This window comes from Hesperophylax consimilis, chromosome 19 (assembly GCF_061612785.1).
Source record: "Hesperophylax consimilis isolate HC1 chromosome 19, BYU_Hcon_1.0, whole genome shotgun sequence".
Classification (NCBI taxonomy): Eukaryota; Metazoa; Arthropoda; class Insecta; order Trichoptera; family Limnephilidae; genus Hesperophylax; species Hesperophylax consimilis.
The window spans coordinates 7,323,466-7,335,319 of NC_142854.1; the positions used below are offsets into that span (position 1 = coordinate 7,323,466).

General features: G+C 34.3%; 1 protein-coding gene across 2 annotated transcripts; it reads right to left on the reverse strand.

The window, feature by feature from the left end:
- Window positions 1-290: 290 nt before the first annotated feature.
- Window positions 291-11,697, reverse strand: wds (WD repeat-containing protein wds). Of its 2 annotated transcripts, none has more exons than XM_089643318.1 (6): window positions 11,379-11,697; window positions 11,136-11,232; window positions 10,247-10,392; window positions 8,423-8,567; window positions 5,604-5,938; window positions 291-5,211 (listed from the first exon to the last, which is right to left on the reverse strand). In XM_089643318.1, exons 1-6 carry the CDS (start codon window positions 11,511-11,513, stop codon window positions 5,023-5,025), a joined length of 1,047 nt encoding a protein of 348 aa, XP_089499444.1. In that variant the 5' UTR covers window positions 11,514-11,697; the 3' UTR covers window positions 291-5,022. The 2 variants fall into 2 exon arrangements, with proteins under 2 accessions (XP_089499444.1, XP_089499443.1); XM_089643317.1 differs by having other exon boundaries at window positions 11,373-11,697.
- Window positions 11,698-11,854: the final 157 nt, after the last annotated feature.

The window sequence follows — 11,854 nt, forward strand, 5'->3', positions numbered from 1 at the left end:
GTAGTTTCGATTCTGAGTAGGGGTCTTTCACCAGGGCGATAAGGAAAACGAATTTAATGTCAGTTGAACTTAAATAAAAGAGATATAAAATTGTCCAATTTTTTTTATTTATTTCTATTTTATCGTGAAAGATAAAATACAAAAATAAGTAAACACACTATAGTCTCTTGCTTACCTTATTAGATACATATTAATAATATGTATAACTTACATTTAATACATATTAATAATATGTATAACTTACATTTAATACATATTAATAATATGTATAACTTACATTTAATGTACATATCCAAATGTTACATCAACAAGAAAACCACTCAACTAATTTAGAGAAGTTGGATTCAGTTCGCAAACGAGGAAAACAAACTAGAAAAGTGATTTTATTCAACGAAACACAAAAACATACAAACTAAACAAACTATGTACATCTCAAGAACCTAAAAAACAATTAGTTATGAATTTAAATATTTTACATTATTTTTATTTTTTGCAAATGTGGACAATGGCTTCATTTATTCCAATATTAATAATAATTTATTTTAGGAGACATTTTTAATGAGATGAATTTAACGAATAAAATTATTTTTACAGCAATCCGTTAGTGATTATAGTTTAGATTGGCGCGGCGAAATATGGAATCTTCATAGGCACAATAATCCAGGGTTCCATCCCTGAACGAGCAATTATAGACCTTATTCCCATCATTTTACATGTATTATTTAATTAGACAACTAATTTGAAAATTTGTACTGATTAATTTTTAGAATGCGAAAAGTGCGTTTTTTAATTATTTTTTATTGCTTTTATCAAACTTCTACTTAAAGGTTTATTTTTTTAAAACATAGATAGCACTTAGGCTGGAATTTTATATTTTTCTCGGGGAATATAATATTGGCTTAAGGTTATTATTTATTTAATAGAAAAGATGAGAAACTCCCATTTAGGAAATACATAATATAAATAATGGCAAGCTTACCCATTAAAAATTTATTTTAGGAGTTTTGCTTTGGGAAAAAATACTTTTTGTAAATGGGCACAATTTACTAATTACTTTATTGGTATCTCTCATTGTTAATGCGTTCAGCTTATTGGGAATGAGAAATGAAAGAATATTAGATTCAATTTATTTTTTAAATGTTGCTTAGCATTGTACTTTGTATAGGTAGGCACTAGATTTGCATCGTTTTATGAAATTAATCAGCGCTAAAACCAAACTCGCAATTTAGAGTTTATTAGGAGTCAGTTGGTATAAATTGGTATGGTATGGAGAATACAATTTGTAGACACGGCCGGCACCCCTGAGCATAACGGCGCTAGTAAAATCCTCAAGGGCACTGTATTAGGTTCTGCCGGCCTTGTTTGTAGATTTAATTGGAAAAAAATGTAAAAATGACCAATGTTATGTAATGATTAAGATTGAAGTTTTTACATAAATTAAAATGATAAATTTTGGCGAAAAAATGGTCAATCAGCGCCATCTTGTATTTTTTTTACATTTGAAGTCTTCGTTAAAAGCCGATTCTAGGTCCATTTCAATCGTATCAAACTGTGATCAGCTGAGAAGTATAAACAACACGACAGTTGTGTTTTTTGCTGATCAAAATTTGTAAAAAAAAAAAGCTGAGGCGAACCTTTCAAATGTCAGAAGCAACAAAATGCTGCTGAATGGCTTATGGATGAAAATGTTATATTTTAATTTTTGGGAAATAACAACAATATACGATGATGGAACATGTTAAAAGAATTTTAAGGCATCTATAGTTAGGTATAAGCTAAAATACTCAACGATGATTATCATTTGAAATTAAAATTTCTAGTAGGCAAATTTTATAACTTGAAAAAATTAAACAAAAGTTATTGTCCATTTGCTTACACAAAAGAAAAGTTAAAAAAACTAGTTAAAACACTATCATAATTAAAAGAGAAACATTAAAAATAGGACTTAATAAATACAACTAGATATTTCTGTGCTAATCCCCCAAACTATTATAATTTGAATTCTATGAAAAACAAAATTAAAATTTTCATTGATTTGACTCCATTAATACATAATATTGTATATTGATTTGCTCACAAAATAAAATTTTGCAATGTGATGCACATTTTGTCACTATCATTTTTCATTCTACCTGTTTAATATTTATTGCTGTGCATCAAAAATAACTCAATTCTCACCAAGGGCATTAAATAATAGCTTCAGGTAGGCAGCACATTACGCTATACGTATCATGACTTGGCATATTTCAGCATACTGCTCGCCATATACTACCAATGGGAATGTATGGCGAGCAATATGCTGAAATAGGTCAAGCCACGCAAATATAGCGTGGTCTGTCACAGACTTTAACCATTATTTGATCGCACTTATATACACTTTTATCAGAAATTTCTATTGGTATTGGACACAGAAAGGGGCAATTTGATAGAACTTGTCCATTAGGTAAGAATAGAGGGGAAACATTTTCTGAGAATGGAAATGTGATAGAATTCGACTATTTGACGGGAAGAGAAAATACCAATATGTTGGAACTTGTCTATTTTCTGAGAATAGGTAAGAGGAAAGTTATAGAATTTGTTTATTTGACAGGAAGAGAAAATACCAATATGATGGAACTTATCTATTTTCTGAGAATAGGTGAGAGGAAAATTATAGAACTTGTCTATTTTCTGAATAGATATGAGCAAAGTTATACAGTTTGTCTATTTGATGGCAAGAGAAAATACCAATATGATGGGACTTGTCTATTTTCTGAGAATAGATAAGAGCAAAGTGATAGAATTTGTCTATGGATGAGTATAATTGAGCCCTTTTTGGTTATTAGTGCATATTCACAGCGATATTCCTGTCTCAGTTATTCTGTCCTTTAATTTATCATTTAAGTATTTATGTACTTTAGGCATGCATTAGTGCGTACCTCACCATTTTTATATTGCATATAATCCAATGTCTATTGATGAGAAAAGAGGCAAATACTATGCTATGCTTTAATGTGTTAGTACAAATAAAGTAAATATTTCAACTAGCTACAGGCATCAGCCAAACATCCATTCATTTAAAAATAAACATAAGAAGTTCAGCAATTTTATTAAAATTAATTAACACAAGTAATTATGATTATCTTTACAGTTTGTTTTTTATCATCTCTTTAAATACACAAAAAAATAAAAAATTTTAAATTCGAAATTAAATACAGAGTTTATTCGAGAAGATGCAACTTTCATTATATAATTTGAGAGAATAAAATATATTCAGTTTTTCTTGCACTCCTTGCAAATATGTGATAAGAACTTTGTTGTATACACAATCAACTGCTCTAAATAAAAGTATGCTAAACCAAGTTAGATTTAGTAGATTTGTTTGCGGAACATTAGGTTAACTTTCTAGAGTTAGCATAATTCAATCAAAAGCAGTTAGTTATGCATGTGTAGATGGTAAACAAGTTAATCTTAAATCTCTTGGGTCATTACATCTTCAAAGGTTTAGATTTCCAATGCAAGCTTATTTATACTATCAGGCTCGGAAATCAATTATAATTTTCAATTACACTATCCAAATAAAATAAACTTAAATAGTTCTCCACAGAGTTTTGGTTTAGACATTGCGTTTATGTAGTCATTATTGCCGTTAATATTTCACCAAACGAGGGTTCTTTTTGGGCTCTGAGAAGTAATCAATTTTGTAGATTCAAACATTGTAAAGTGATCGACCAGTCTGATGATTAGAAGAAAGTATGATTGTACTCCCTTCCATGTAAAAACCAGTTTCCAAGATATAAATATTTGTAATTAATTAAGTGAAAGGACAAAGAGATCAAGAGTCAATCTGATACATCAAGCAGATTGTTGGCATCATTTTTAAAACAATGACAAAGAAATTTATCCATACTAATTAACACAAAACAAAAATTGTTCAAAAAAGCCCGCAGTACATTCCAGTTGTATAATTTGATTATGAATTTTTACAAAACTCCCAAAAGAGTGTAACTGAGTATATGTAGGGGCATGCAGTTAAAATCAATCTACACAATGAAATCTATTTTCATTTCACCTTTGGTCCTTCAGTTACGACAATGTTGTAATCTACAAGCATACCAGTACCAACGAGAGATTGTACGTAATGTCGTCGTTCTAGCATCTTCTGTCTTTTTTGTTTTCAAATAAGATGTGTGAGAAGGAAGAGAATGAACGTCGATGACGTCCGTACGAGCTCTCGCAGGGGCTAGTTTAGTTTAATGTCTTCCCAGGGCTCCGATACGACCAGCTATTCTTCTGGCACCAACCTTCATAGCTACAGACCTGACCACCGATCTATTTAAGATCAGAGATCACCCTGGTCGTGAAATGCCACCTAATTTGTACACTTCTCAGCATACCAATCCATCCACTTAGCACCAAGTTCACATCCCATCGCATCCCATCAGACTCCGTAATCTCTGCCACATTCATCAGTTAACTCTTCCTTGGCTTCCTATCACTAGATCAACTCTTACAAGCAGACAAACTTCATTGTAACAATCACTACATATTTATAGTTTTACAAATCCAATCAGCTCAAACTCAATAATATGGTGTAATAACTTACGAAATGACAAATACACTGCACGCACGGCGTGTTGAAAGCATTATTGTTACAAAAATATTTATGGGTACTCGTTGTTAAAAGGAATTTTATTATATACACGGGGATGTGTTAAAATCAACATCATCAATCAATTTAGTATAAATTTTTCGGCCTCATCGTCGAATAGTAAGCATCTATTATGCCATTCATCAATAACGGCACTCTTGCTCAGGTGCCGATTCATTACGGGTACTCTTTATGATCGAATCAAGTCTGGTAAGTCATTAACGCCAGACCAAACATTGCTACTTTGGATTCAGACATCTTACAGGCCTCAAGATTGGCGCCTATAGCACTCGATGAACTCATGACCGGATTCCAAGTTGGTAGGATTGATAGGATCACTCTGGAGGTTTCTGATTGAATCGGACTGCAGGATCAGAGCGGGGCGCATAGCCCTACGTGTCGGACTTCCAGAGTTTGATGGTTTTGTCGTTCTCCAGGGCAGCTGAGGCGATGATGTTCTCCGTGGGATGGCACGCCGTGCAGAGTACCGTGTCCGTGTGACCCGCCAGCCTCTGGACCACCTCCTTGGACTGCAGGTTCCAGATGTACACCAGGTTGTCTTCAGATCCTGATACTATCCACTGAAGAGATAAAACAAGCACATAGTTGATATTGCGATTGCGTGTCATTTTGTTTAGTCATTAATGTTTGTTTTTAAGCAGTAATTATTAGCCTAAAACATCATTAAAAATACTAATGATTGGATTTAAGCTGCGATCACTCATCATTTGAGTAAATATAATACGCACAATAGAACCTTGGTAATAAAAATAGTATCTATTACATAAACGAGGCTCTGAGAGATACAATTTAAATACTTAAGTTTTTCTAAAGAAATCACAAATTCACCATTTGTTTGGCTTGGAAATGCATGGCTTGAACTATGTATAGTGACTAGACGTGAATATCCAGCTATCTCCCACCTCTTCAGCCTGTTGGAACACTGGGAGTAAGTAATAAAGTGGTGTGTTACCTTTCCTCCTGTGACGCTGAAGTTAGCGAATATGCAGTACTTCTCGTTCTTGTGGCCCGTGTATGTCTTGAGGCACTTGCCCCGGCTGTAGTCCCACAGCTTGAGGGTGTTGTCCAGCGTGGCGGCAAGGATGTACTTGCCGTTGGGGCTGAACTTAACAAAGGACACGGGCGGGTTGTCGTCGTCTATCAGCGTCTTGAGGCATTGGCCCGACGCTGTGTCCCAAATGCGACATAGCCCGTCGTAGCTCGAGGAGACTATGAGGGAGCCGTCTCTGTTAAAGTGGACGGCGGATACGGGATCAGAATGCGCGGGTAGGGTTTTTAGACATTTTCCTGAAAGAATTAGAACATTTTCATATCAAGCCACTCGCGCAAGTCTAGTCTAAAAATGAATGTGCTGAGAAATAATGTCCTCATACAAGTCAGCTTATGTAATGTTTATGTAAATTTTTCATCAAAATCTGTCTGTGTCGATACTCTTTAAGACGAACCTTTGGAGCCATGCAAGAAATAGATAGAAAATGGTGTCTGCCAAAGCATAATCTTCTCAAAAGAGTATAAAAAAGTCACTATCCGCGTCTGTCTGTTTGTGCACTTAGTTTTTCTAAACTACAAAACTAATTTTGATAGGGTTTTCACTAACATTTAGAGAATTTCTTCCGGAAGGTTTATGTATATAATAAGCACAAATTATATTTATAGAAAGTAGAGAACAGTCGATGTTTTGTAATCAATTCATAAAAAAATATTTTCGGATGCTTACATTGCTAACTGGCTAAACCTTATGAGAGACATCAAAATAATGTACTTTGGAATTGTATATCTTACTTTAGAAAGCCTTCACAAAAATGGCGCTATACAAGTTATCCAATTATTATACAAGTTATCCAATTATTTTACAAGTTATCCAATTATTATACAAGTTATCCAATTATTATACAAGTTATCCAATTATTATACAAGTTATCCAATTACAGTAGAACCCCGTTAATTCGAACCCCGATAATTCGAAAAAACGCGTAATTCGAAATTTTCGCAAAAAAAATTTCCGCTGAAAAATTTTTTCATACAAAATTTTTTTTAATTCGAAATTCGTTAATTCGTAATTCGAAATTTATTTTTGTCCGCGCACGAAAATTTGTTCGTGTAATTCGAAAAAATTTGATTTTTGCGAAAATAAATCAAAATATTTCGTAAATCTGAATCTAAAAGTCAGCCATGGCGGTAAAACGCCGAAAATTGTATTTTTACGTGGTTATAAATCGTCCTAATTAGTATTATTATTTTGTAAATCTGAATCGATTTACACTGGAATGTCGTATTTTTTCAAAATTATTTCGAATATCCGAGTTTAAAGGGCCGAGAAAATACATTTTACGCGGATATATGTCGTAGTTTTACGAATTTACGCCAAATATCTGCATTTAAAGGGTCGGCCGCGACGAAACTCGGCCGCGTAATTTCGATTTACGCGTAAATATATCGTATTTTTACTAACTTTACTTCGAATATCCGCGTTGAAAAAATACGGCGCGACGGAAATCGGCCGAAAAATTTCGATCCATGCCGAAATATGACATATTTTTACGAATTTACTTCAAATATCTGAACTTAAAGGCCGGCCGCGACAAAAAACTGCCGACAAAATTCGATTTACGCGGAAATATTTCATATTTTTTACGAATTTATTTCGAATATCTGAATTTGAAGAGCCGGCCGCGCGGGGAATACGGCCGCGAATTCTCGTTTTACGCGGAAATATATCGTATTTTTACGAATTCAAATTCAGATATTTGAAATAAAGGGCCGGCCGCGACAGAAAATTACCGCGAAATCTCGATTTACGCGGAAATATATCGTATTTTTACGAATATCTCAATTTAAAGGGTAGGCCGCGACGGAAAATTACCGCGAAATCTCGATTTACGCGGAAATATATCGTATTTTTACGAATATCTCAATTTAAAGGGTAGGCCGCGACCGAAATCGGCAGCAAAATCTCGATTTACGCGTAAATATATAGCATTTTTACGAATTTATTGCGAATATCTGAATTTACAGGGCCGGCCGCTACTGTAATCGACCGCGAAAATAAAGAAATAATTGGTATTAATACGAATTTACAACTAAAATACCACCCGGATTTGAAGAGGCGGCCGAGAAAATCGATTTTCGGCGTTTTTTTTTTTTTTTTTTTTTTCATAAAATTTCGAATTACGTGGGAATTCGTTAATTCGAAATTTGATTTTTGATGTCCGCTGGATTTCGAATTAACGAGGTTCTACTGTATTATACAAGTTATCCAATTATTATACAAGTTATCCAATTATTTTACAAGTTATCCAATTATTATACAAGTTATCCAATTATTATACAAGTTATCCAATTATTATATAAGTTATCCAATTATTATACAAGTTATCCAATTATTATACAAGTTATCCAATTATTATACAAGTTATCCAATTATTATACAAGTTATCCAATTATTATACAAGTTATCCAATTATTATAACCCCCAGCAAAGCTGGGTACACATCAGCTAGTAATATGTGTCAAATATATATTTTTTTAACTGTAAAATGCTTAACACCAGGAAGAGTATTAGTATTAACGCCGTAAGATGAGAAATATTTTACATTTTCACCAAAAACAAGAGACCGTTCCCTAGAGTGCGGTGTGGCAAGCTACCAACGAGCGATTAACTAATAATCCACACCCTTTCATGGTGCGTCTGCGCACTCTCTTTTACTGGTGGTCTAGCTATATCTTTTGTAAAAGTATTTGTTTCAAAAAAAAAATATAGAAGGTACCAACCTGTTCTTACATCCCATATCCTAACACTTTCGTCAAAACTCCCAGAGACAATCAGATTGCTCTGGGGGTTGAAATTGCAGCAGAATACATAATTACTGTGTCCTTTCAGGGTTTTCAGGCACTTTCCTGAACTTAACTCCCATACCTGCAAAACAACAACATCAATGTATTTATAGGGCAAGAGAGGAACAGCAGATAATGGAAAAAAGGAAGATGGGCAACGCGTGTCGTCAACATCGTACTCATTCTAGTGCAAATCACAGCGACGCACCCACCCTTGTTTGGCATAACTTTAGGTAGTAGGTCATATCTCCCTTTGACATAAGAAGACATAGACACGCCATGAGCTGGGCAAACCACTTGACAATCATTTTCGCACCAGGAGGGTTTAGCATACCTTGAATAAACCACCACATCAGTAGAGTACTCACCGCCGTTAATAGATTAAATTTTATAAATTATATTATAAATAAAATTAAATAACGTTTTATAAATTTTTAAATGGGTATTCCAGCAATTATGTTGAACTACAACACTCTGTTAAATTATATGAATATGCTCAAATTGTCAGACAGGAATTGTCACTGACTTGGTATTTCTATATAAAATTCTAAATGATTTAGTTGATAGTCCTGTATTGCTAGAATTGATAAGCTTCCGGATTCCACAACGTAATACTAGAAGTCAGGATTTATTTCAGTGCAGAAATTCTGGGACTAACTACCATTGTATTCCTCTTTGCCCAGAATAATGGAGGGAAACAATTATACTTAGTCAGTGGACATCTTCAATTTATCTTTAAACGTATAATAAATAATGTGTATTTCTTAATATTCATATGTAAAAGCCCCAGAAAAGGGTGTTAATTAATAAAATAAATAATAATAAGTGTTTTATTATCTTCCTTTTTAGTAACAAATATATTTTTAATGATATTTCACTGGGATCTCCCATGCTGAGGATTTCATTTAAATAGTATTAAAATTTAGTAATCATTACAAATATATTTAATAGTTAGTAGTAACATGGCAATATTTTTTTTTTGTTCAGTTGAGTGGTTTCAGTTTCAGTCTGTATTTGGTGTCTGTATATTATCTATTTCTGATCTTCATATGTTTTGTATTCAGCTTTTTATTTGAGATTTAAATGTAAAGTTCGCTAAAGTAAGGTTTGCAGCGCAGTCCCCTGCAGTGTGGGACTTTTTTGGGCAGGGTCTGAATGTTCATTTCTAACCGACTAATATTATCAAATCGGGTTCTATAGTTAAGTGAAATAGTTGTATAGTAAGTGTTTACTGCGGTGAGTAAATTATTAAAAGGGTCAAACACAAAATATTCAGATTTTGCAAGTAAACCAAACATCCAGTACCGAACCTTTTTCACATGATCTGGGATTTACAGCTAGGGATGGATAAATAACAGGTTTGTTCCTCTTGTCCATATGAGCGGGTATATGGTTTCCTTGGTCTGTGAAACTATGGCTTTCACATTCAATTTGGGGAATGTTTGAGAAAGATTATCGCACACAAATCTCCCTGGCACCAGATCAGTACTGACTCAGCTCGAGCCGTTCAGAATTTTTTGTACGAAACCCTTATTAAACACTTACCAGTATCATAACAGCATCACCTCGCCTCGGGACAAGCTAGTGAAATGAAGCGAGGCAGTGCTAATCCAATGCCGGGCTGATACATGTGCGATAACTTTTAAGCTGAATAAAGTGGGAGATGGGAAGAGAAAGGTTGGAAAATACATGGTTCAGGTTTGGATCTGTCAAGTCTTTTCGAACTTGTACACCCTCCATACCTTTATAAGTTTAACTAACCTTGAGGGTTTTGTCATCACTAGCGCTGACTATGAGTCTGCTGTCTGAGGACCAGGCCACGTCGCTGATGCCCATCTTGTGCCCCGCTATCGTTTTCTCGAACTTCCCGTCGTATGCCCCCCATACCTTTATAAGTTTGTCCGCGGCTGCAAGAATAAAATTAATTAATACAAAAGAATCCTGGATTTCATAGCCAAGTCATGATAGTTTCTAACTGTCGTTAACCATCAGGTACTTCCAGCGACATGCATTGTTCTATGATCAAAGGTAGGTTACGTGTAGTTCAGGTATGGTTGTGAATTATTGGAAAATGGGCATTTATCATCAACTTGCGATGATTGTTGTGGCCAACTGAATTAATGAGCCAACACATTTATTGATAAAATCATATAACAAATACATTTTGATCTTTGAATGATATTGGTCTTATTTTTCTTAGGGTAGGGACAGTTTTAGACTGCATGCCACTGGGTACTTGTATATTTCACTCCTTGATAATATATGAAAACGTAAATGGATAAATTAACGTTTGCATTACATATTAAAAACAGTCTATTAAAAAAAACTTTTTTTTTTCATTGGATTTTATTTTAATTATTACACCAAAGAGAGGAAAATGTTAATTCGTTATTTTTTAAATTGTGTTGTAATTAATATCAACAGTTAGTTCCTTGAATGACAATAATGGTGGATGTTGTAAGATAATGCCATAAGTGAAGAAAGATTATTTAATAATTTGGTAGATAAATATTATTTCATGAAGGAAAGTGGCCAGTATGCTAATTTAAGTGTTTGCAAGGTGTATGGTTGATATATCAGATATTGGAGCAATTCTTTACCTGAAGTTTGTAGGATGCATGTAAAAAGTATACAATGTTCTAATACTTACATGAACTTGCTAGCCATTCTCCATTCGGACTGAATTTAACGGACGAAACCGCTTTAGTGTGTCCCGCCAAAGTAAATTTTAATGTGTAATTTGATTTCTGAAAAGGAAGAACAGTTAAAATAGAGAATGGAATCATAGGAAAGCAAAAACAAGGAACATGACGATATATTATGTAAATATGTATCCCATGCCTATGCAATCCCGCGCAATATTGAATGAGGGGGAAACGAAAATTACATTTACCGGTCCCGTAGCTTTATTGGTGGACGGGGCTCCTTGAGGCTGGGACAAGGAATTCGGACCAGCGGGATTCGAAGTGGGCCCGCCATGGCTCTGGTGGGGACCCGGATGACCGGGCGCGGGTCCCAAAGGCACCATGTTAAACGCCACGATAAAGCACTATTTTACGTTTAACCATCTATGACACAAAGTTTGATGAGTTAACAGTTCACTGTATTTGGGTATCCTGGAGAAAACTACACAAAAATAGAGCACTTTAACACAATTACGACGAAACGAATTCAAAGATCTCCCGTAGCGTCTCACATGTTACAACTTCGCATATCAGTTGATACCAACATTTAAATCTGAAAGCATGCTTGAAGAAAATCCGTAATATGCATACACTAACGAATCAGGGGTGCCAATTTTATTATTTTTAAATAGTGGAGCCACACGTTACGAAACTGGGTAGGTACTAGCTTTTTATTTTTCATTGG

Bases quoted from the DNA above. Each gene is read 5' to 3' on its own strand.
- wds (XM_089643317.1), bottom strand. From the start codon at position 11,513: ATGGTGCCTTTGGGACCCGCGCCCGGTCATCCGGGTCCCCACCAGAGC. The intron at 11,233-11,372 runs GTAATTTTCGTT...CTTCCTTTTCAG, and splicing joins AAGCTACGGGACCGGTAAAT to AAATCAAATTACACATTAAA. The intron at 5,939-8,422 runs GTTGGTACCTTC...TAATTCTTTCAG, and splicing joins GATATGGGATGTAAGAACAG to GAAAATGTCTAAAAACCCTA.